General features: G+C 42.7%; 2 protein-coding genes across 4 annotated transcripts in view; one reads left to right on the forward strand and one right to left on the reverse strand.

Moving 5' to 3' along the window:
* SCFD2 (sec1 family domain containing 2) overlaps nt 1-1,695 on the reverse strand; it is a 408,506-nt gene extending 406,811 nt beyond the window's left edge. The window contains exon 1 of the mRNA XM_075195616.1: nt 840-1,695. Within this exon, the coding sequence (XP_075051717.1) occupies nt 840-1,680 (841 nt within the window). The 5' untranslated portion in view covers nt 1,681-1,695. The remainder of the gene's footprint in view (nt 1-839) is intronic.
* Nucleotides 1,696-3,033: 1,338 nt separating this feature from the next.
* Nucleotides 3,034-26,201, forward strand: part of FIP1L1 (factor interacting with PAPOLA and CPSF1) — a 50,427-nt gene continuing 27,259 nt past the window's right edge. The window contains exons 1-13 of one of the 3 annotated variants that reach the window (XM_075195649.1): nt 3,034-3,241; nt 6,434-6,482; nt 6,623-6,680; nt 7,614-7,714; nt 7,807-7,871; nt 9,160-9,264; nt 9,819-9,949; nt 10,425-10,534; nt 17,106-17,199; nt 20,226-20,385; nt 22,358-22,405; nt 24,089-24,115; nt 25,292-25,346. In XM_075195649.1, coding sequence (XP_075051750.1) covers nt 3,064-3,241; nt 6,434-6,482; nt 6,623-6,680; nt 7,614-7,714; nt 7,807-7,871; nt 9,160-9,264; nt 9,819-9,949; nt 10,425-10,534; nt 17,106-17,199; nt 20,226-20,385; nt 22,358-22,405; nt 24,089-24,115; nt 25,292-25,346 — 1,181 coding nt within the window. In that variant the 5' untranslated portion in view covers nt 3,034-3,063. Of the gene's footprint in view, nt 3,242-6,433; nt 6,483-6,622; nt 6,681-7,613; nt 7,715-7,806; nt 7,872-9,159; nt 9,265-9,818; nt 9,950-10,424; nt 10,535-17,102; nt 17,200-20,225; nt 20,386-22,357; nt 22,406-24,088; nt 24,116-25,291; nt 25,347-26,201 lie in introns of all 3 variants that reach the window. The other 2 variants (XM_075195630.1, XM_075195638.1) reach the window with 2 other exon arrangements.

The following is a 26,201-nucleotide window of genomic DNA, read 5'->3' on the forward strand; positions in this document are numbered from 1 at the left end:
ATGAGAGTTCAAGGTGTTGAACGACCTCCAAATTCCCCACATTTTGATCCAAGTAAAAACCATGGAGGCCCCACCAAGCAACTTATAGGACTTAAAGGATCTGCTGCTAACGACTTGGTGCCAAATACTAAAGGACACCTTCAAAGGTCTTGTGGTGTCAAACCCTCGATGGGTCAGAGCTGTTTTGGCGGTACAAGAGGGACCTACACAATATTGGGCAAGTGGTTTTAATATCGTGACTGATCATGTGTCAAAGGTAGAGTCTCATACAATAAAAGTTAAATCAGGCAGCAGCACATCCAAGGCTGTATTATAACAAAAATAGCTTAGCTTGTACCCTAACCATTGCAACTTAGGTCTTTGAATTTCTATGGATACATGTGTGTTGATAACATAATGATGGATTTGTTACTTGATGCAATAAAGTCCAAACGCATTTCGCAGAAGCTTGTGATAGTTTGCTATCTTGATAGGGCACCTATGATAGATAGATATATATATATATATATATATATATATATATATATATATATATATATATCTCTATCTATCTTCAAAGGAGTTAAATAATGTACATCTGTCTTGAAATGTACTGGTTTGGAAAAGGGCTAGAGCAATCACATCCAATAGTAGTAGGGTTCTTGATGTTATCTGGCAGAAATCTTACATAACGCAGACACAAATTTCCCATTCGATTCATTACGAAGTCAGTGAGTTGTCACCATATTTTTCTACTTAGAACCAGATACCAGAGGACAGGTGTCTGGCACTCACCTACACTGCTTACATCTAAATTTGCAGTAACCAAAGTAAATAATGTCTGAAGGTGATCCTCATACCCGTAACATCCAGGTTCCTGTCTATGAAGACCAGTGATGCCTTGTTCTGTGCGGTCTTCCTGCGGTTCTTCGCCTGGGGATAGTTGGCTAGTTCTCCAGCAATGATCCTGCTGAGATGACCCACAGAGAAACACTCCTCCCGCACCCCAATACCATCCATGAGGTGGTTGAGTCCAGACACCAGGCTCTTGATGTGAGTCTGTAGCTCCTGGGGGAGTGAAGGTAAGTCCACATCTCCCAGGCCTGGGAACCTCTTCTTGTCTGGCCGGCTGCGGTTCAGGGCCTGCAGGTCTAGGGCTGGCAGGAGAGGGAAGAGAGAATGGAAGGCTGGAGCCAGGAGGAGATGAGGGCTGACAGGGGCCAGCAGAAGAGGGGCCCACAACACCTCAGCGGTGTAGCCCATGTTCCCCATCCACTCACACAGCTTCTCCTCCAGCTGCTCATGGGCGGCCCTGCCCTCTGGCTCCCCGGGACTCACCGCGGTCACCACCACGCAGTACTGGAAGGAGCTCTGGCTGACCACATCCCGGATGACGTCCAGCGCCCGGCCCCGCAGCGGGCTGCTCACCACGAACACAGCCTTAGGCTGGCCGGGGGCTCCGGACTCGAAGCTGGAGAACTCCTTGATGTTCAGCGCTCCGGCCGCCAGGAGCAGCTCGGTGCCGCCGCACCAGTGCAGGATCTCCGCACACGGATCGTCCATGAAGACCACCGCCCGCCGGGACTTGGCCAGCACCGGCTCCCAGACCTTCACACTGAACGCCGCCAGCCCGCTCGCCATGTTGACAGCTGCCGGCTGAAGACGTCTCACACCAGGAGGGTCGCTCATATTACACGTCATCACTAACACTGTCGCTTCCCGTTACGTCACGTTGAATGACAGCTAATAGCACCAGATCAGAAGTCATGACATTTACAGTAACAACGTATTCCACCAGCATGGATGTCACGGATAATATACATAGTGTTGGATAATGTATTGTCTAAAATCAGTTAATTACTAGCCAAGGTAAAAAGCCAGTTTGTCCTTCCTCCCTTTGCCTTCTCATGACATGCTTGTGCGCCTGTGTCCATGTAACTGGCAGCCATATTTTGTTACCTTCAGAGCGGACACTGCATGCTTAAAATGAGCTTAACTTGCTATTTAAAGATTTTTTAAAAAAATCTTTTATGTGGGATTTCTGCTTCAAATTACACTAGATCCACAACCTCTCTCACTCCAACGGTTGTGAAACTACAAGCTCTGCCAGGACCCTCCTACCAGTGTAGGTACGCTACAGCTATAGTCAGAGACATAATAACAAATTGATGAACCCCATAGAAACATTATTTGGGGAAACCCGGGAATATGTATCCACTCCCCTCTGTAAGCTATCGCATTGCTCTTCTGAGTATGCACAGTGAGACCCATTTCGTTTCTGGAACTGAGTCCAAACAGGGTTTCTCGACTTGTGTGTTCTTGTTCTTGTGTGTTCTTGACCCTTTGCATGCTTACAACAAATGGCATCTCCCCTCCTACAGGTTTATCAGTATTAGGCTGCAAGACACTGGTGCTCTTCCAGATCCCCCTGAGCTGTGTAAGGTGGAGGGAAGGGGGGGGGGGGGGGGGGTAGTCTGTGTAATGATTGGATGACCAACTTTGTCATCCCTGTTATTCTGCTTAACAAACAATACATTTTAATTGGGCAAAATACACACATTCCCCACCACTCCCATTCAAAATGGTTATTAAAAGCGCCCTTTCCCAAAGTGATTTTTAATTTTAAAAAATTAAATTTATTTCTAAAATTTTTTAAAAAATAGAACTTCTTTAACATTTGGTGGTAACTTAAATATGAACTAAGAACAAACAAAATAATGTTTTAGAACTCCTGGTATGGGGTAGTTTAATAAATTTTAAATATGTGAAAGTGATAAAAAAAATATAGACTTTTGCTAACATATTTCTTATTTATCGATTAAAAGTTTAGGTAATAAGACTGTGACTGGCAGGTCACCTTTACCACAGCTGGAGAGACTGTCCGCTCTTACCACTGTTGAAAGCAATAAAGTTAAGAGAAAGGCAAGTCCTGCCCTCAGCTAATATGGCCACCATCACACTCGAAGCGTTGTCACGTGATGTTACTAGCGGCTTCCTATTGCATGCAGGTAGATCCGGCTAACTGCTGCTAAGGGGTTGGCGACTTCTCGCGATAACAATTCTTTCCCTCCTTCTCCGGGAAAGATGTCCGCCGGCGGAGAGCTGCTGGAGAGGATGGTTGTTACAACGGAGATAAGCGGCACCAATGCTGCAGCTGCTCCTTCCCCAACCAACTCCCCCGCAGCCCCGACCACAACCGCTCCCACGACGGTGACCGCGGATGGAGGAGGCGGGGATGAGGAGGAAGAATGGCTGTATGGGGGTATGAGGCGTGTGTTGTGTGTCTGAGCCTGCTGTCCTCATGACATACCCTGCACTGGGCAACTTCCGTGTATGTTAGTACTAGATGACCAGACAGTATATCTATGCTCGCCCCATGCCGGCTTCACTGGGCCTAAATATCTTTCTTTCTTTTAGAAGTGCAGAGGGGGAGGGTCTCTCGTTAGTGTTCTCACTGTGTGCCAGGGAGAAGGGGTCTCCCACTAGTGTCCTCACTGTGTGCCAGGGAGAAGGGGTCTCCCACTAGTGTCCTCACTGTGTGCCAGGCAGAAGGGGTCTCCCACTAGTGTCCTCACTGTGTGCCAGGCAGAAGGGGTCTCCCACTAGTGTCCTCACTGTGTGCCAGGCAGAAGGGGTCTCCCACTAGTGTCCTCACTGTGTGCCAGGCAGAAGGGGTCTCCCACTCGTGTCCTCACTGTGTGCCAGGCAGAAGGGGTCTCCCACTAGTGTCCTCACTGTGTGCCAGGCAAAGGGGTCTCCTACTAGTGTCCTAACTGTGTGCCAGGCAGAAGGGGTCTCCCACTAGTGTCCTCGCTGTGTGCCAGGCAGAAGGGGTCTCCCACTCGTGTCCTCACTGTGTGCCAGGCAGAAGGGGTCTCCCACTCGTGTCCTCACTGTGTGCCAGGGAGAAGGGGTCTCCCACTCGTGTCCTCACTGTGTGCCAGGCAGAAGGGGTCTCCCACTAGTGTCCTCACTGTGTGCCAGGCAGAAGGGGTCTCCCACTAGTGTCCTCACTGTGTGCCAGGCAGAAGGGGTCTCCCACTAGTGTCCTCACTGTGTGCCAGGCAGAAGGGGTCTCCCACTAGTGTCCTCACTGTGTGCCAGGCAGAAGGGGTCTCCCACTAGTGTCCTCACTGTGTGCCAGGCAGAAGGGGTCTCCCACTAGTGTCCTCACTGTGTGCCAGGCAGAAGGGGTCTCCCACTAGTGTCCTCGCTGTGTGCCAGGCAGAAGGGGTCTCCCACTAGTGTCCTCGCTGTGTGCCAGGCAGAAGGGGTCTCCCACTAGTGTCCTCGCTGTGTGCCAGGCAGAAGGGGTCTCCCACTAGTGTCCTCGCTGTGTGCCAGGCAGAAGGGGTCTCCCACTAGTGTCCTCGCTGTGTGCCAGGCAGAAGGGGTCTCCCACTAGTGTCCTCGCTGTGTGCCAGGCAGAAGGGGTCTCCCACTAGTGTCCTCGCTGTGTGCCAGGCAGAAGGGGTCTCCCACTAGTGTCCTCGCTGTGTGCCAGGCAGAAGGGGTCTCCCACTAGTGTCCTCGCTGTGTGCCAGGCAGAAGGGGTCTCCCACTAGTGTCCGCGCTGTGTGCCAGGCAGAAGGGGCGTCCTCACTGTGTGCCAGGCAGAAGGGACGTCCTCACTGTGTGCCAGGCAGAAGGGGCGTCCTCACTGTGTGCCAGGCAGAAGGGGTCTCTCACTAGTGCCCTTACTGTGTGTCAGGGAGAAGGGGGTCTCACTAGTGTCAATACTGTGTCCCATTGTGAGGGGGCAGGGATTCACTAGTGTTGTCCTCTAACTCTCCACTCTTTCATGACTTTGGTGTCTTGACAGCTTTTATTACATATTAGTATTCTCTCCATTCTTTGAAATAAGTGAGTCCCTAAACCTCTTATTTAGTTGCTTGTTAGTGATTTCTAAATTTCCCCTATTTGGATACAATCTGTTATATAGAATATATTTGTCAAAAGAGAATCTTTTCTGCACCCTTTCTTAAAACTGACATGTCGTGCTGACTGCTCCTGTGTACTGCTGTCTAATACAGCTGAAATCATTACAATATAACCTTTAGTGTAAGTGATGTTGGTGGCCTACATGCTTGTGTAATGTTTTTAGTATAAAAGAAAAGACAAGTGGGTGTTCTGGAATAATTAACTCCATTTTGCCCAAAAGCAGACATGTTTTCATTGGCCAGTATGACAAGCTACAATGAACTACATTAGCTTTGGTAGAAACATGGAGTTGCTCATGTTTTAATGGCAGATATAGCTTGTAGATAAATAAATATGAGTTTGTTTAAAGTGTGACTTGTATGTTATATTAAAAAAAAAAAAAAAAAATCACAAACATGAAGTCCAAAGTTTATGCTTATTACTTTTTTCATTAAAAGTAAACTTACTAAAGTTTGTGTTGGCATAATTCACAAGGTATACTAGCTCTGAAAGGGCAGCACCTCTTTTCACAATATTTACTATTGTAGATACACAAGTTAGAGGTAACTGCCATTTGCTACCGCTTAGCAGAGTGATGGGCAACAGACAGCCCTCCAAGCCTTTACTTGTGACTCCCAGCTCCTTCCTGCTTTGTCAGATTTGCTCTATAGCTTATAACACCTGTTTGAAATGCCTGCTGATATATTATTACAGATAGGGGTCTATTTTGTTGATTAAATTTATTGTTTTAACTTATTACTGATATTAGGGGTAATGTACAGCCCTTTTAAAGTTTAGAGGGCCTCTAGTGCAGCCCATGTAGTGTATCAGCTTGCCTATCACTGATATAGGATTTGGTTTAGAGAAGCAATACTGACCAACTGTTTCTGCCTAACCTTTGAAAGGAACTGGTAGATGATATTTTAGAGGTAGCTTATATTGAAGGAAGAAATAGCTTACTCTCTATTGTCCTTCACCTATGTCAGTCTAGCCTACTCTGAGTTTTAACCTATATCTATGCTGTTCAGGATTAGGAAGCATTTCCTCTTTTTGGGTAATTGAGACTGAGGTTTGTTTATGCCATTGGCAGCTACAAAGGAAGTCCCAAAGAGTTTCAGTATATTTTGTTATGCATCTTTCTAATTAAATTTCTAATAAAATGCTGGTCATCTGAAATGAAACTTGGTGACATTAATTTATTATTGTTCTGAATGCCTTACAGTGACAATGTGTTGTAGCTTCTTTTTTTGATATTCATTTGAACTTGGTGCATATATTATTTAGAATTCCAAGAATGAAAACAAATGCTGAAAGATCTTTTGAAGCTTCAAACTAGATATTTTGCACTTCCAAAAGTTAACCTACTTCCAACTTCTTTTAGTAGGAACCTATGGATAAGCCTTAGTTTCCAAATGGCCCCCTCATCATTTCTGTACATTAGAGAGAAATGTTTATGTATCTTTATTATGACAGGGTTGTATATTAAATGGCTTTGTTTTTAAAGTCAATTTATTTTCTTTTTGTGTTTCTGTAGAGGAAAATGAAGCTGCTGGCCCAGATGATGATGAAGAGGATATAACAAGGTGGGCTTTAAAAGGGAAAAAAAGAGAAATCTCGGGGTTTTTTTAGGTCACATATTAACTGCACATTCTAATTTCAATATATTGTCTCTTCATTGCACATAGTTTATTTGCTTTCATTTTCTTCTCCATTTATTCCATAGTTCTCACCCTTTAACCGGTGTTGAAGTTGAGACTACTGAGAATGGTGTCGTGAAAACGGTAATTTTTCACTTTCTACCTTTAAAAACAAAGGGTCATATTCAATTCCGATTTGCGGCCGCGGTTCCGCGCGGCTGCGCATATAAAGCGGCATTACGGTTGCGCAATATCGCAGATTTCTGTGGGTGCGCACAGAAATCCACGATGTTGCGGTACCGGGACCCGTGTGGCCGCACGTAATCGCGGCCACGAATCGGAATTGAGTATGCCCCAAAGTGTTTTAGTATAATGTTCAACATTTATAGATCTCGGGCTTCAGAAACATACTGTAATCTGGTTTATTGAGACAAAGAAAAGCAAGACTATTGTTATACTTAATACAAAACAACAGTTTTTTGCTAAGGAAATGTACAGGGTGATTCAAAAGTCGCAGTACACCCTTTTGTTTCAAAAACTCTACAGGAATTGGGCCGATTTCAAGATGGCGCCCATGTTTGGTACATATCGTAAAAGATAGACCACGTCACCCATACCTTACTGGAGTATTCAGATTTCCCAATTTCCTGTAGAGTTTTTGAAATAAAAGGGTGTACTGCGACTTTTGAATCACCCTGTATAATATATGTAATCTCTGTATATTATAGACAGGTAGTTTGTGTGAATAGCCTAAATTCATCCATTTAACAGATGTAACTAGCTGAGACCTAAAAGGTAATAATTTATAAGTTCACTTGTCTGCATAGCTTGTTTTGAATTCTTTTTTTCTTTTCCTCACCCGTGAGTGGTTTAATTTAATTTATTTAATGTGTGTGTTTATAACATATATTCATATATTTTCATTCTGTGTGGATGTATATATAAACATGGATGTGCTGTACCTACAAATGAAATATAAGCAACTTAAAGATCACCAACATAATTTAATGCAAAATACTGTTTATTTAAATTATTAGCTGCATTGTACCATATGTATGTTTTTATTACGTGTGTAAGGTGACAGAGACTGAAGACGACAGTGAAAGTGACAGTGATGATGATGAAGATGATGTCCATGTTACTATAGGAGATATTAAAACAGGAGCTCCTCAGTATGGGTAGGTGGCTATTGTTATAAAACCATTTAAACCTGTAAGTGAGATCTTTGTTTTACAAGTAACACGTTACTTAATGTTTACTTATGTTTCAGGAGCTATGGGACAACCCCAGTTAACCTGAACATTAAAACTGGTGGGAGAATTTATGGTCCAGCTGGTAAGTAAAACACATATGTTTTGTTCTCTCCATTTATAGTTGTTTTCAAATTTATAGTGATAGTTACAGGAATCTAAACTCTGTAGAAGTGTATGTCAAGAGACGGCATTTAAAAAATTCAGGACCCCATGTGCTTCAGCCCATTTGACCAGGCTGATTTGCTATAAGTTTCTTACATCGGGAATAACTTTATTCCCTGTAGTGTACGTATGACAATACTTCTACAGCTTGCAGGGATAGATTGCGCTTACTGAGTTGTTAACTTGTTTTTTGTTTTTCTCATGTTTATATTTTTATATATTAGATCAGTAATAATGCCAGTGATCTCTAGGCTGATGTTTAACACATGGTATAAAGGTAGGGGCAGAGTAGCCATGCTGACGCAAGCTTTCTCGTTCCTCTATGGGAACCCCAGTGATTATGTCTCGCTTTTGTATCTCCCCCAAAAATCTTTGGTGTCACTTCCCTTGCACAGCATTCTATATTGAGATATAGGTGTTGATAGTTTGTTGTGGTAAAATACCTAGAGACTTGCATCTTCCTTTGTTGCCATTTTAAATAAACGCTTGATATCCTGTACTCTGTGTCTTCGGAGAGAAAAGCTATAGCATGGGCTTGAATTAGAGCAGTTTATTTTATATTTAGAGATCCCTAATTTGGGAGAGACATCTGGAAGCTGTGTCAGGGATAATAATCAATCCATGTTAAAATTGTTGTAACAGCATCCACTGACACTGCTTTCACATGTAGATCTAACAATTGTGTTAAGGGGTTCTATCACCAGGACACAAATCAAGGGTGACAAGGTGGCCCTGTCTGGGTCACATTCATATGATAACCCTTTCCAAGTGGGCACAGTGGGTCTCGACTTTTAACGCAGAGTCAATGTAAAAATATTAGTTTTAAGACAAATGTTTCCTTATTGAAGTGAGAAATTAGAAGTTTTTTTTACAGTTGTTTTCTGGAGTTTGTACATATGTCACTTGTGTCTTAGTAAAGGATTAGGCTACATTAAAAATGGCTTTAGGGATAAACAAGGCGCTTGCATGTAAACCCCACTTTGTTTTATTTTCTTGTCTAATTATTTCTATGAGGGTTCATGGTAAAATAAGAAAACTATCAATTTAGACTGTTGCCCAAGACTTACTTACATAGCTGAATATTGTTAAGTAAGCAACAAATGCACACCTTCCACTGATTCTGTTACTTTATCTGTAAATGAATATGGAATTCTTTTTTGTTTACTAATTAAATTAGTGAAATGGAAACTTTCTCTTTCTCTATGAAGGGAAAGTTAAAGGAGTTGATTTGGACGCCCCTGGCAATATTAATGGCGTTCCTCTGGTGGAAGTGGACTTGGATTCTTTTGAGGACAAACCTTGGAGAAAACCAGGTAATATTATATGATTTATATGCAGCATAATTGTATTGCTAGAAGGCAGCCTTTTACAGCGTCTCCTGTGATGCCAAAGTTTTGTTTCTGTGCTTCTCACCTGTAGCATTATTATTATCATTAATTTATATAGCGCCACTAATTTCGCAGCGCTGTACAGAGAACTCGCTCACATCAGTCCCTGCCCCATTGGGGCTTACAGTCTAAATTCCCTAACACACACACACACACGGGTCAATTTGTTAGCAGCCAATTAACCTACCAGTATGTATTTTTTTGGAGTGTGGGAGGAAACCAGAGCACCCGGAGGAAACCCACGCAAACTGAAATGGACTGTAATGTAGTCTGGGACATGGGTTACATGACATATCTATAACCAAACACCAGGAATCCTGAAGCTTGGTTCTGCCCTTCACCTTCATGGAACACTTATGTTTATTTCTACAAAGGAATTAATTTGCTGGATAACAAGAAGAAAAATGATCCAGCAAATATCTGTTATGTACTGTTAGTCCAAATTTTCTTTTTTCTTTTCATTTCCCTGTAACCTTTAGGCGCTGATCTCTCAGACTATTTCAACTATGGTTTTAATGAAGATACCTGGAAAGCATACTGTGAAAAACAGAAGAGATTAAGGATGGGCTTAGAAGCCCTTCCGGTCTCGTCTACAACAAATAAAATTACGGTAAAGTAAAAAAATATTGTATGTATGCAGCGCGTCCTATCAAACACAAGATAATTATTGTACTTAAATGATGGTAGTGAGAACACAGCCGCCATTATAAAAATAATCCTGAACATTTATGTGTAAATGTCCTCAGCCGCTAGATGAGAATTATTTATGATACTATATAACTTCTATGAATATCTGAAAGTTTAAATACATTGGGACTGTCAGAAACATGTAACCACCTCTAATAGCAATGTAGACTGGTTTAATCATGTTTTATCTGGGAGAGCACTAGCCAATATTTTCCAGGTTTATCCTCTATGATCTCAAGTTATAGTTTATTAAGAAGAGTGTAGTGAAACTGGATATTATGTTCTAATAAGTTGAAGGCATAGAAAAGATTGTGAAGATGGTCTTCATTCTACCAGTGTGACATGACGGGGTTTGTTTATATTTTTTTTGAATACTTTCTCTTTGACTCTTATATTAGGTACAACAGGGCAGAACTGGGAACCCAGAGAAAGATACAGTCTTACAAACCGTAAAACCAGAGTTCACCTCTCCCACATCATTATTTAAAAGTGGTGTTCCACCTCCAAGGTGAGTTATCAGACCTATCCTTACCTGTGCAATACAACGGTGCTGTAGCAAGGCGCGAAGCAGCCAGGGAAAATACACTTTTATTTTTCTTGTATATGTGTAGCCTTATAGAAACTGCTTACAAAGTAACTATTGCCAACACACAGCAGAGGCTGCCAGTGGGCTGAACAGAGCCAGTGTCCAGTCAGATTCATACTGAATTGACTAGCTTCATTCAGATACGTATGGCTGCCCCCGCTGTGTGCAACTGATAGGTATAATTTAAACTGATTACACACATTGTGCTGCTCTATTTGCTTGTGATTTGTAAATTGTGGGCGTAATAGCCTTAAGATCAACCCACCTTTATGCTCTACAATCGCCCAGATTCATGTTCCATTATCCCCCTCCCCCTATTTCTCTTTCATCCAGTCTGGGGGACACTGCTGGGTTGTGGAGGGGAGCTGGGAGTTGGCACCTAACTAGTTAACTTTAGTGCTGGTGATAGACCCCTCCCCTCTACAATCCCCCTGTCTCTTCCTGTACAATCCAGTTTTTTTTAGGTGCCCTGGAGTTGGGCAGCCTTTTTGTTTAGTGCTTAGTTTAATGTTAGGAAACTTTATTTTTTTCTTTTACTTTTTACTTTTTTCAGGTGGCAGCGCTGGAGTGTGTTCTAATATAGAGAACACACTCACAGCTTGGCAGCGCAGGCATTCCCCTGTCAGCAGAGAGCCAGCGGTTCTCACGGACAGGGACTGAAGTACAAAGTGCCTGATTAAAGGGAGTGACAAGCGGTCTCATGGACCGCTGCACTCCTACAGCCTCCCCGTTAACCGGCGCTGCCATTACAGGCATAGAGCGCCGGTTATCGGATAATGAAAATGGTGGCGGCCATCTTGGATTTCGGCAGCAGCGCCGAGGAGAAGGGGGCTAAACCAAGATTCCCCCCTCAGACATAGGAGAGGGGCGTCGGAAAGGTACCGCTGCGGAGACCTCTGTCCTGGGAAGAGGAACTAATAGAGGTCTCCACAAATCTGCCACCAAAAGCCGTTTTTCCTATGGATTTTCAAGCAGGAACATCGGCATCAGGGAAGAGGGGGGAGCTAAAACATAGAGTTCCCCCCCTTCCTACAGAGAAAGAGAGAGATGGACTGTCCCAGGGTTCTGGCGCCAAAGCAGAAGCCCGGGAACAGGAACAGAGCTGAGGGAGAGCACAGACTGCTGTTGGACTTCTCCCTGTCTTGGTGGCCCTTGGGCTAAGTACAAGCTTATTTAAACACATATTCGTTGTTTTATTACTGGCTTAGCAGGTTTACATTATAGTCTCCTGCTAGCCTAAAATATTTATGGTGTTTAAAATATTCAAGTACAACTTTTTCAAAGACAGTTGATTACTTGTAATTTACTCTGTTCTTTTAATATCTCTCTCTCCCTCTCCCTCTCCCTCTCCCTCTCCCTCTCCCTCTCCCTCTCCCTCTCCCAGCTAGATTGATTTTGTGTGATTGGTGTGCCTTCCTTTATATAAAATGACACTATGCGGTGGCTAGCAATACTAATACGCAGTCAGTCCCCCAGGCTTTCTCAGATGCCAGTGGATCGAGTTTGCCGGGCACTTCCACATCACAGGCTGACCCAGCCCCTGCTAATACAGACCCGGCTTGGTCTACAGCCTTTTTGAAGGGATTAAACAAGCTTAACCAGTTGCTAGATTCCTCTAATGCCCCGCCTGCTAAGAGAAGGAGGCTTAGAGAGGTAAATCCCCTTGTGGTCCTTTCAGATTCGGAGGAAGAGTCTGAGGAAGAGGGGGAAATCTATTCGGATGCTGACCAAAGTCATTCCTCAGAGCAGGAAGTGTACTCTAGAAACCAATTTGTTAATGATTTGGTTTTAGCGGTTACACAGGCGCTGGACTTCCCAGAGCCGGAGGAGGTTTCCCCCAGGGACAGAAGTCTGTTCAAAAAAGCCAAAAGAAAAACCAACCGTTTCCCTCCTTCTGCCGAACTCCGAGAGATTGCTGAAGGGGCTTGGAAACAACCTGAGAAAAGGTTTTTCATTCCCAAAAGGTTCACCTCTTTGTATCCTCTTCAGGAGGAAGAGGCGACTCGCTGGGAGAGTATTCCCAAGGTAGACATTCCTATTGCTCGCCTGGCTAAACATACTCTACTCCCAGCCCCGGGTTCAGCGTCTCTTCCAGACGCCAATGACCGTAAGGTAGAATCCCAGCTCAAATCAATATTTGCGGCTGCGGGTTCTGGCTTTAGACCCACATTTGCTTCAGCCTGGGTAGCAAAAGCCATGGAAGCATGGGCAGACCAGCTGGCAGAAGCTTTACAGGACTCCGAGCTCCTTCCCCTTGCTTTGCATTTAAAGAAAGCTTCGGGGTATCTCTATGAGGCGGCCCAGAATTCAGCGGCGGTTTCCTCTGCCATTCAGGCGGCCTCCATTTCAGCAAGGAGAACACTATGGCTGAAATCCTGGGAAGGTGATGCAGAGTCAAAGCGGTCCGTTGAAACCATCCCCTTTTCTGCAGCGGGCTTATTCGGCCCGGAATTGGATACCCTCATTTCCCAGGCTACGGGGGGCAAAAGCACTTCTTTGCCAGTATACGCTAACAGAAGCCGCGCTCAGAGGAATAGCTCCTTCCGACAGCCCTTTCGAGGGACCTCCTTCCAAAGGGGTCAGTCCTTCAGAGGAAGGCAATCTAATTCCCGAGGCTCCTCCTCTAGGGGAAGATCCTCGTTTACTTCCAAGCGCCAGGCCGCTAAGACCCAGGAAAAGCCTGCGTCCTTACGACCAACCTGTTCTACAGGGGGCGCCAGTGGGAGGACGTCTGTCCCTGTTTCAGAAACAGTGGACAGCGTCTTCCCAAGATCCTTGGATTCGGAAAATCATTTCAGAGGGGTACAGAATAGACCTATTGGGCCCGGCTCCACAGCGTTTCTTCCAGACCCCGCTACCTCAGGATCTTTTAAAAAGACGGGCTATACAGGATTGTGTTGCTTCTCTTTTACTCCAGCAGGTCATCTGCAGAGTGTCAGATGGGCAGAAAGGAAGGGGTTTTTATTCAAACCTGTTCCTAGTCAAGAAGCCGGACGGCTCCTTTTGGCCCATCCTAAACTTAAAGGGCCTCAATGTTCACTTAAGGGTGGACAAATTTCGGATGGAATCTCTGAGGTCAGTAATAAACGGCCTAGAGATAAATCAGTTCATGGCGTCCATAGATATAAAGGACGCTTATCTCCACATTCCCATCTGGATCCACCACCAGTCTCTCCTCAGATTCTCGGTAGGATCTGCTCACTATCAGTTTCGGGCCCTCCCCTTTGGCCTCTCAACTGCACCAAGGGTCTTCACGAAGATTGTCAGTTATGGCAGCATGTCTTCACCTGCAGGGAGTTCAGGTCGTTCCTTACTTGGACGACCTACTCGTCAAGGCTTCCTCAGAAGGTTGCCTGCGTTATCACCTGTCCCTCACCCAGGCAGTTCTCGAGGGCCACGGTTGGCTAATAAATTCAAAGAAATCCCAGTTGATCCCGTGTCAGCGCATGGTATTCCTGGGACTCATCATGGACACCAGGAGGCAAAGAGTGTTTCTCCCAGCAGAGAAAATCTCCTTTATTCAGTCGGTAACCTCCCAGGTTTTGTCTTACCCCAGCCCCTCAATGCACTTGTGCATGAGGCTACTCGGAAAGATGGTGGCCTCTTTCGAGACCATTCCCTTCGGGCGAGCCGATTCTCGATGTTTCCAATGGGATCTGCTATCGAAGTAGTCAGGGTCACACCTACACCTGAAAAGTCAAAAGATCTCTCTATCTCAGAAAGCGAGAGAATCTCTTTAGTGGTGGATGTGTCCGCACAACATGAGCGTGGGAAAATCCTTCGCACAATGGTCATGGATCATAGCCACGACAGACGCCAGCCTAAAGGGTTGGGGGGCGGTAATCCTTCACCTCCGACTCCAGGGAATTTGGTCGCCTCAGGAATCAACTCTACTGATAAATGTTTTGGAATTGAAGGCCATTCTCTTGGCTCTCCGGGGAGCCCAGTCTTTTCTTCAGGGCCAACCGGTCAGAATTCAGTCCGACAATGCCACGGCCGTGGCATATGTCTACAGACAAGGAGGAACCAGGAGTGCAGCGGCTATGGAGATTGCAGCCCAAATATTTGTTTGGGCAGAGCAATATGTCCCAGCAATATCGGCGGTTTTCATTCCAGGAATAGAAAACTGGGAGGCGGACTATTTAAGTCGAAACCAGCTGATGCCGGGGGAGTGGTCTCTACACCCGGATGTCTTTCAGTCTCTGGTTCTCAGGTGGGGTCTTCCGGACATAGACCTCATGGCCTCCAGACACAACCGGAAGGTCCACAAGTTTTGCGCAAGGGCAAGGGATCCCTTAGCGGCGGCAGTGGACGTTTTGACGATGTCATGGGAATTCAGGTTGGGATACCTGTTTCTCCCAATTCCCATGCTTCCTCGAGTACTCAGACGAGTTCGGCAGGGCCTTCTGCCAGTAATTCTAGTCGCTCCCTCTTGGCCGCGCCGAGTGTGGTACGCAGACATCATATCTATGGCGGAAGGGCCGGGGTTCCGCCTTCCGTATCGAATCGACCTGCTTCTGCAAGGTCCATTCCATTTCCAGAATGTACCTCAGCTCAATTTAACGGCATGGCTGTTGAAGCCAGCCTCTGGAAGGCTAGAGGTTTTTCGCCCAGTGTAATTCAGACTCTGATGCGAGCCAGGAAGCCTGTTTCTTCTCGAATCTATCACCGGATTTGGAAGGCCTACATTAGATGGTGCGAAAATAGGATGTTCCACTCGTCCTCTTTTCAGCTTTCCCGTCTATTAGCCTTCCTTCAAAATGGCCTGGAAGCAGGCCTTAGGCTAGGTTCCCTAAAGGTCCAGGTTTCGGCACTTTCTGTATTTTTTCATAAGAAATTAGCCGAATTGCCAGACATTAGGACTTTTTTCCCAGGGAGTTTTACATATCCAACCTCCCTATGTCCCTCCTACTGCTCCTTGGGATCTCAACATGGTCCTGGAGATGCTCAAGGGCCCCCCCTTTGAACCTTTGAGTAAGGCAGACCTAAAGTGGTTGACCTGGAAGGTCCTCTTTCTTTTGGCTATCGCTTCGATTCGTAGAGTTTCCGAATTAGGAGCTCCGTCCTGTAGGGAACCATATTTGGTTTTCCACGAGGACAGAGCGGTGTTAAGAACTCTCCCTTCTTTCGTACCAAAAGTAGTGTCGGCTTTTCATCTCAACCAGGAAATTGTAGTTCCGGTTTTCTCATCATCTTCCCATACGGATCAGCAATCGATGGAAAAGTTAGATGTGGTTAGGGCTCTCCGCATTTATGTTAGGAGAACTTCCCAGATTAGACGTACAGACTCTCTATTTGTCCTTTATGACGCTAATAAGAGAGGCTGGCCAGCCTCAAAACAGTCCATTGCAAGATGGATTACGTCTACCATCAGACAAGCTTATATAAAGGCTAGCCGTCCTGTGCCGGAGAGAGTCACAGCCCATTCCACCAGATCGGTTGGGGCGTCTTGGGCAGCAAGGAATGGTGTTTCTGCGGACCAGCTTTGCAGGGCAGCCACTTGGTCCTCTCTCCATACGTTTACTAAATTTTATCAATTTAATGTCTTTGCATCAGCAGATGCAAATTTCGCTCGTAATGCTTTACGAGCGGGATTTTCAGAGTAGTCCCACCCTTTAGGGGCTGCTTTAGAACGTCCCCATGGTAAAGCAGTGTCCCCCAGACTGGATGAAAGAGAAAAGAGGATTTATGTACTTACGTTAAATCCGTTTCTCTGATTCCGTCTGGGGGACACTGCGATCCCTACCTTCTGTTATTCTTCTGTGTGCTCTTGTTTGACTGCCTTTTTTTTTCTCCTGGGGCTTTTTAAAACTAACTGGATTGTACAGGAAGAGGCAGGGGGATTGTAGAGGGGAGGGGTCTATCACCAGCACTAAAGTTAACTAGTTAGGTGCCAACTCCCAGCTCCCCTCCACAACCCATGGTAAAGCAGTGTCCCCCAGACGGAATCAGAGAAACGGATTTAACGTAAGTACATAAATCCTCTTTTTCTTAGTTTCTGTTAAAATACTAATTTGCTTAGTTAAGTAAACTTTGTTTGTCAGCATGGGGAGCTAAACAATAGTCCCAATACCTGCAACAAATAGGAGTTGAAAGGATTAAGTATGGGTTTTGAATGACCATTTATTTGATGGGTGCATTTTATCCTGACGGTGCCAGCCTAGCGACAAACAGGAGGCATGGCATGTATAGATGTCCTTCCCCAGCACTGTGCTTGGGGGAAGTGGGCATTCACTGACAGCCCCAGATCCATCAGCAGAGGTTACTGCCCATAGATACTGATACAGAACTGCACATACACAGCAAAAATGATGTGTATCAATGTGGGAATCCTGCTTTATTAATGGCTCTGCACTGATGAGGTAACATCCTTAGCTGTACTTCTAGCTGCCTGTATCTTTAGTGGTAGTATTTATGTCTTGGTGTCATTTCTTCCTCTTTTTTTTTTTTTTTTTAAATGTTTTATTCTTTCCATTTAAATATTTTACAGTAGAAAACTGTCGGGCTCAATTGATGTCATTGGGCAAACAACCACTATCACACGTGTAGAGGGACGACGACGAGGCGCCAATGAAAGCAACATCCAGGTATTTTCTTGCCCTTTTTTATTTTAAATTCTAGCATCTGACAAACTGACATTTCTTTTTATATTTCAACTTTCATTGCGTCTTCAAAAAGCAAATTGTGTGTATAATAAATTTTAACTAACCACTACCAACTTTACCTAGAGTATGTGGGTTGTCTCTTCTTTGAAGCTTTCCCTCATCTGAAGTGCAATGACATGGGCAATAGGCGGCCATTTGTGCACTGCTCTCACATTGAGTCCTCCACTATGGGGGTCTGATTTCATCAATTGCATAGAGGAGAAGGTCCTATCAATAGAGGGGATTGGGGCTACTTTTGGAAGTTGCATAAAACGTGGACTGATGCTTTTTAAATTGTCTTTTCCTAACTGCTTTCGATCAGTAATTTTGCTAGAGCATATGTGAAGATTCCAATTCTGCTTACAGGATAGCAGACACATCATATATGTCTATTAATTTTTGTTTGTTTAGTTCCCCTCTACTGTAGTAATGCTGCAATATGTTATAACAGATTAGATAAATGTATTTAATAATTGATAGCTCCAGGCACTCCTGCTATCGTGTATTCAGGCCATTCGCTGAGGGATAGTTGAACCGATTTAGCAAAAAATAAAGCATTGCATTATGCCTTATTTGCTCCAGTTGAATGTGTTGCACGGTCAGGGGTGTAGATTTGCCTATGCAGTTGTTCCACAAGAATTCTGAAAGAAAACACAGAACGCTGAGAAGGGGGAAATCTCCTTTACTTTTGAAGATATATGAGAATTTCCGGTTGTAAGTGTGGTACAATTAAAAGACTTTAAAAAAGAAAATAAAATAAAAAAAATAAAGAAAATAATCTGCCTGCATTGGTGAATTTTGATACTGCAGGAAGTGTTTCTTTTGGCAGCTGTCCAGTTTTTGTTCATAGCTTGCAAACTAAATGACCTCCTTTCTTTGGTTGCAGCACACTTAGTGTTAGGAGAACAAGGATCTTTGTATCCTTAATGCTGTGATTTCTATGACAAAGCAAATTCCACTGGAACAGTAGCTAACGATGTTAGTTTAAACATTAAAGATTACATGTTTTAAAATGTAAAATTGTTCATCTTTAAAAGGAAAAAATAACAAACTAGAAAATAGGCTAATTGTAATTCTTCAAGTCTCCTCCGTCAAAAAACACAAAACGAATTCAACAACTTTCCTGAGCTGCAATGGTTATCGCTGTTGGTACCCTGCCATTGGGAAAATGTTACCAAAAGAACTGTGAAGGGAAGATAACACTATTTGTTTGTTTTCCCCATTTAATATAAAATTATTTGCAATTTATTGTGTTTTCTGATGCCTGGTAGCAAATAAGTGCATGCTAAATAGGTTATTTCTAACCTATTTACTTGAGACCTGTGGGTATATTTACTAAACTGCGGCTTTGAAAAAAAAATGGAGATGTTGCCTATAGCAACCATTCAGATTCTAGCTGTCATGTTGTAGAATGTACTAAATAAATGACCGCTAGAACCTCTCCACTTTTTCATATCCGCAGTTTAGTAAATATAGCCCCTAGTGATTACAGTTGACTTGTTTTTCAATTTCGTTTTAAAAAAAAAAAAAATAAATACAAAAATCTTGCTTCCATTTCTTAGCTGATACGATGTTCCATGTAGTCATTTGTTGCACAATCTCTAGTATTACGGCTACACTAGCATTATTGTTGCAGAGAAACTGAAGTTATGATGTCCATCCCTCCATCATATAGGTCCCGAAATATGTGTCCCTCAGTACCCAAGAGTAGAAATCTTTTTTTTTTTTTTTAATTTGTAAACGTTTTACACAAGACAAGTAGGGAAGGTCGTACATCCACTTTAGATGGGGGAAGACACACATCCATAGTATGCACAAAACAATTTCCTGGCACATCATGTACTAGAACCAACTTGAGTAAAGTATTATAGAAATGAAAAAATAACTTGCATCTGCATTAACTAAGGAAAAGGATGTATCTGGTATACACATTTAATATAAAAGGCACATTTGGTCATGGTGGAAATATATAGGTTATATGGCACACTGCATATCCTCGTTCTAGTGGTGCCTGCATTAACAAGAAATGCACTTGGTTTTGTAATCCTATGGGGTCCTATACTTTAGATATGTTGCCTGTTTACTATAGCAATCTGCACATCTGTCATGCCTGAAACGTGAGATTTCTTGCATAAGTGTCAATTTCTAAAATTCATGGTCCTTATCTGTATTACAGAGCAAGAGAGCCACCATATGACTAATTTAGGTCTATCCAAGGCTGTGTGTCGCTGAGCACTATAAATGAAATAAGTGGAGTGTTTATATTCACAATGCTCTTTCACTCTTCAGCAGTTTACCTTGGGGTGGGAGGGGCTCGTGTAGCAGACAGTGACTGACAGCTAGGCAAACTTGCTTTTCAGAAATACACTGTGGGTTGGTTGATTTATACACAGGGTCCGGGATGGTGATAACACAGTAGCAGAGAATTGAGTTTTGATTTGTATCCAATCCCATCAGCCAGGGAACAGTGTATTGCTGAGTCTCCAAACAAAACTTGGAGAGGGGTATAACCAGGCCCTTCTACGCTCTAAAAACAAAAAGGGTGCTGTTAGCTCATTGGGAGGTACCAGCGTTGGCCTTGTTCCCCCATCCCCTCATTTTCAGGCTCTGTAGCAGCTGTACCCACTGTAGTTCTGCCACTGTCATCAAGTCATGGTCCTAAAGATGTGGTAGGAGTTGGATACATACATCTGTATTTTGCTTCCGTGTTTCATATCTTCAGATATTGGTGTGACCATTTAAGCAGTAAGGGCATGAAACATCTTTTATAACTGCCTAATGGAGAGGCTGTACAGCACAGCACTGTTTGTCTGATAAAGATAAACGGTTTGTTCTCTAGTGTTTAATCAAGAGTGTTATGACAGTTGAGGTGCTTTATTGAAAAATGTTCAAGAATTAAATCTATCACTAAGAACACTTATTATTAATACTTTAAATGAACCATTATGGTGTACTGTTATATTTTCCAGGTGGTTACCGAACAGTCTCCTTCAGAAGTGGATAATAATTTCATCAAGCCCCCACCGCCGTTTTTTCCTCCCGGTGCTCCACCTACTCATCTCCCGCCACCTCCGTTATTTCCACCCCCTCCTAATGTCAGTACTGCCCCTCCTCTTATTCCTCCCCCAGGTAAGATGGAATGCATAGAAGACATTGCTGCTGTATTGCATCTAGGTTTTCATTAGTGTCATTTAATTTGTAGAAATGTCTTTTAAAAACTGTTTTCATACTCTTAATACTCTGTGAAATGGTTGATGTCTGTGTGTATCATTTATACAGTCCTGTTAAAGTAGTGTAGAAGATGGACCCTTTTAATTAGCAAGCAATCGGGGCAGTGTATATTAGACCAGGGCTGGACAAATCCTAAGAGCCAGGTAGCCGTTGTGATTGTTGGCACAAAACATCTGGGAGCCCTTTGTATGAAGGTGAACAATTACATGGAATTCCTGGCTCCTACATATGGCTGACTGGCTCCTGTGTTGCTTTGCCCATTCCTGTATTAGACTGTGTTGTAAGGAGAGTTTGTTTCTTGTTTTTGTGTCTTTGTGTACTACTTTAGCGCTGGTTTTGGAGATCAGAAAATGTACTTTTGGCAAAAAATAATGTAAATTTCTAGAGCTAAGTTATCTAGGCTGATAAGAATACAAAATTCCCCTAAAGGGAGGTGCAATGTATTCTACGTTCTGTACATCTGCCTTTACTTATTAACCACCCACTGGCCAGTTCTTCACATCTGACACTGGGAAATATAATATTCCCATAGAATATTAGTAAGACCGATTATAAATCTAAAGTGTTTCCCTATCACTGACTAATGGCTCTCCTCCCGATAGAACACGGACACCTCTTTAGTGTCACAATATCCACACACCCAAGCTGACAGCCAATTAAAAATAAGCTTCTTGTATTAGTTGTTCTAAATTTAGATATCAAAAGGCAACTTGTTTTGCAAAATATATATAAAATTGACTGGACATATGAAAGGAGACAAGTTCCCAGAAAACAAACATGTAATAATATGTAAATTTATCATAATTGTTCATCACTTTAATTTTGTTTTAACATATTGGAGAGAATCTGAGTCTGCATGCCTGTCAGTGCCTCATATCTACAAAGCTAGTCACAATGTGTCTGCTCCACAAGCAGGTTCCTAACCCTATAAATCAATAGTTGCTGTACATCTGTAACTAACCATGCAGGCCTGTGGCTTTGGCTCCCAATGGGCCCTGTTTTATTTGTGCTGCAGCCAGCACTTTATCTTCAAAGCTGTTACAAAAATAGCCTTGTGCCATACCTCCCTGGTTCAACTGGGGAGGGAGGCACAGTTGTTACCTCATATTAACTAGGAGAGGAAGCCAAAAAATCAAGAATTGCAAATATAAAACATCCTGTGGAAGTTCTTTGGAAAGCAATAGCCACTTTGAAGTCTGCTTCTTAGACTGTATTTTCTTCCTTGTTGAGCTGAGTGCAAGAAAAATTGTGCCTGATTTATTCCAGTAAGGTGACATCTTGTTTTAACACTTTAACTGCCACATGGGAAACTGATGCTTGGGACATGGCATCCAGTATATCACGCTACTAATAATGATCTTGGTATGTTTGTTTTGCTGGCAGAAGAATTCATAGGCCCCGACTTCATTGGCTATTTGTAGTTGCATGGTCTCAAAAAAACGAGTGTTGTAACTTATACGATGATCCCTTTAAATTGCGCAATGCCTTAGTTTGATCGCCTCACACAGCTGGAGTTTGGTTAGTTGCATAAATGAGCAGAGACTGAAAATTGTGTAGTGCTAGCCTCAGTCTAGTCTCTAGTGTGATTTGTGTTCATCATTGCTTAGATTAAAGCTTTATTTTCAGCAGAGGGTTCCCAGACTGCATCATCTGCTCCAATTGTTTTAAATGGGTACAGATGTGGCCTCTTAATAACTTGGTTATTCTTTTATACTCATCAAAGCATGTCCTGTGCATCACAAGATGTTGTTCTTGCTTAAGTGCATGGAATGTGCACATATCAGTCTGCTGTGTTATCTTGCCAAAAATTATGCAAATTACTGGTATTAAGTGACTGTGTAAATCATGCCATTATTTCCCCTTCTTCTAGGATCTGGATTGCAGTTATCTTTCTCCATGCAAAAACCATCTAGATATGGTATAGTGGACTTCCTACTAATACTCATGATTTCTAGATTTGTTTTGCTTTGGTGGAGGAATAGAAATTGGTGCTGAGAATATAGTGTTAAGTGCTTAGTGTTTGTGGTGGTGGTTTGTGAATGATGTGTGTCGTGTAAGTCGTGTAAATTAAGATTCCAAGTATCATTTGTTTACCAGCTATTTCGCTAGCTATTAAATCTTCCTTTTAATCAACTATACTGATAGAATATGTTGGTGCTCTGTGGTCCATTGTTTTAATAAGTTCAGTACAGGCAGGCGTGAGATGTCTGGAATATACAAGTGCTCCCAGTTGTATACAGGCAGGTTTGTAGCTCTCTGTCTTCTATCCAGCTATAGATCTGAGCTCCGCACTAAGTGGCGGATGAATGGTATTTTGGTTTGACAAATGGTGAATCATTAGCTGCACACACTGAAATAGACAAATAACATACAAACTTACCTGAAAGGAAACAAAGGGCCATTTGCAATTTTTCAGAGATTTATGGTTTCCCAAAAGGAACCTAAACACAGAACACAATTAGTCTGTCCTGACTATCTGTACACTGCCAAATTGCAGTTGGCTGGTGCTTTGTGTGCTGTCATCGCCCGACCGCATGAACAGTGCTCTGTGGTATCGGGACCAGTCAGATCTCTTCCATTCACAGGTACAATTAAATAGGAAGCATATTCGGACATTTGGCTCTTAGTGTGTGTGTGTGTGGCCATCTTCAGTCCTAAATTATTAATTGTATTACATGCTACAAATTGCGACCCCGTTAATATTCTGCAATTTATCCAAGCTTTTATATAATGCTGGCCTTTTGTGAGGTCATTCACTCTGACTGATCTTTGTCCAGTTTTCCCACACATGTTGGACTAGTTTTGCATGGATACAGTTGTTCAAATCAAATTACTTACAGGAGGCCTTAACATGCCAAAGCCGTCTTTGGCCGACCAGCTTTGGCAGCCAACCCAGTTGCAATCCGCTGGAGCCAGATTTAAATTTTTATGCAAAATAATTCGGGGCCCTCATTTGGAGCAATGTATTTTTGTTAAGCATTGAAATATAAGTAATGTGGCCACTCGGATATAAATCAATGTATTATGTGATGCAGGTTGATTTTCGGAACAATGTGCAACATTTGTGTTTTATAACTAGGGCGTTAAGTGAGAAACAAAGTTCTTCAACGCTTATTCAAATACACAAAAGGTTGAACTGAAATTGTAGTAAACACATGTTGCTTGGAAACCTGATTAAATTAGAATGTTGTAATTTGTACACTTTTCCCAATAAGAGAGACAGTAATTTCACATTGATTTGGGGTGTATAATTTGTGGCATGTGCATGTTCTGTATAAATGGAAATTGACCAAGCAATGGGAATATGTTGGCGCTAGGAAAGACTTACGAATGTAACTATTGTGAACCCTAGTAACTGTAGTATTGTATAGGTAACTTCTCCAATGATGTACATTTGTTTGGGCGCATTATAGTTTGTGAAATTATTCATAGATCGCTCTAACAGTCAGTGGCGGAATTTTGTAGTCTTCACTGTTTTAGATTTTGCTAAGCATTACCTAGCAGCTGAGCATCATGGGAAACCTAGTTTAACAGCTGAAAGTTAATATTCCTTAGTCTGATTGTAGTTGAGATATAAAGTAATGTTTTTCTCTCTTCCTAGGAATACCCATCACAGTGCCACCACCAGGCAAGTATCTTTGTGTTAATTGCCAGAGCATCTCTAATAATTGAGTTCTCTGTAAATTAGCTGCACTTGTTCTGGTCACTTGAATGTATTTGTGGATGTAAATTCTGAAAACACAGCCTCATAGTGCATGTATTTTTTTCATCCATGAAAATCTCCACTTGATGTAACTGTCAGGTTCGGGGTTTGCTGGGTTCTTTTTGCCGTGTGGAAATCTAAATGTGGCGGAGTAAATAAAAGTGGAGACTTTCTTACTAAATATAGAATTAATCATTTTAAGAACATTTAATTTCCATTTTCTTCTTGCACCAATTGTAATGTAAAAGAGAATTTACCATTGTGCTTCACTGTTCATTTAATGCATTTTAGCAGTAATTTTAATATAGAACCAGTTTTCTCAAATGACACCATGCTCACGTCGTCATCATCATTAATTTATATAGCGCCACTAATTCTGCAGTGCTGTACAGAGAACTCACTCACATCGTTCCCTGCCCCATTGGAGCTTACAGTCTAAATTCCCTAACACGCACAGAGGAAACCCACGCAAACACGGGGAGAACATACAAACTCTGTACAGATAAGGCCGTGATCATGACCCCAGTGCTGTGGGGCAGAAGTGCTAACCACTAGCCCACCGTGCTGCCCATGAAAATAAAACCTGCTAGTAACAAATAGATGTTAAGCATATTTGGCCTTTTTCATGCATTTTTTTTTTAGTTATTTTTAACACAGAAAACCACCATTGGGAATGAGGCCTAAGAAACCTGTTGCACAGGATTTATTTTGATACTACTTTCATTCCCCTTAGACAGGATGACCGCACTGTAAGCAATGCAGAGATATGAGCTTATCCTTTGGGTATCAAAGGGCAATACAAGCAAACAAATCTGCGTAGACAATACAAGTCTTTGAAGGTGTTATTCCCCTTTACAGCTTGTTCTGTTGAACAATCGCATGTATGGAGATTGTGTAGTGGTTGTTGCATCTAATATTGTGAAGGTAAAGTCCATGCTGGGCTTAGGTATTCTGCAGTGCCTTAAGCTACCCTCTAGTAACCAATTAAATATTTTGCATCCACCTATATTCTCCACTGTAATAACCTAATTTGCACATCATCCTTAATAGTAATGTTCAACATAGACAAGTTAAAATGAATGTGTGTTTATGTAATTTCAGGTTTCCCTCCTCCACATGGTGGACCGCCCCCATCTCTTATACCTACGATAGAAAGGTAGGTCCCCCAGTGCGTTCAAGTCCAATGTTCTTTCTCCACCAGTACCATTCATATCTACAGGTCACAATATAAAGTTGTGCAATTCTAACACTAAAAAAAGTTGTTTGTTTTGTTTTTGTCCTTTAATATTTTATTGAAAGCTGTGACACATCAGAAACATGTAGCCTGTGTTATACTGAAACAACAAAATTATTTTCTTGTTTATACCGTGGTTGAAGATGAGACATTTATGTAGTGTACCAGCTGTGAGGATGTGGTGATGTATGATCACTGCTGTCTCCTGATGCTGCTGAGTGGACAGGATTGGGCAGTAAATGGGAAGTGGCCTCTTCTTACTAATGGTCATTGCAGCTAGGCCTGGGGGAACCATGGTTACATTACTTTCGCTGTGTTTGTGTTATACTGGAAATATTTTTAGTCTTTTTACTCATTGATTGCCAGAGGTTTTGAGTTTCCTCACAAATATGTTTGCATTTGTAATGGAGAGGGGGGCACTTACTTTGTATTAATACCTGTGATTGGTGACGACTTCACCTATCTGGGTACACCCTCAAGATTGGAAAAACTCTACTCTCATGCGGCACGTTTCAGTAATCTTGTTCCCCACTCACCTTCGTGCCGCCACAATTTAGAACTTGAAACATGGCTTCTTTGTTAGTGTACCCACAAATTGCTGGGTGCATAGAGTTTTTGGGTAATGCCATGGGAAGCCAAAAGCTTGCTTTTTTTTTTTTTTTTTTTAAATTAAACAAGGGTCTTAAGTACTAAAGTGCCGGAGATTACCTGGGATTACGGATAACATGAGTAGATACTCGCATATGTGTGTGGGGGCAGTGGTGGGATATAGGCCGT

This window comes from Mixophyes fleayi, chromosome 1, assembly GCF_038048845.1.
Source record: "Mixophyes fleayi isolate aMixFle1 chromosome 1, aMixFle1.hap1, whole genome shotgun sequence".
Lineage (NCBI taxonomy): Eukaryota > Metazoa > Chordata > Amphibia > Anura > Limnodynastidae > Mixophyes > Mixophyes fleayi.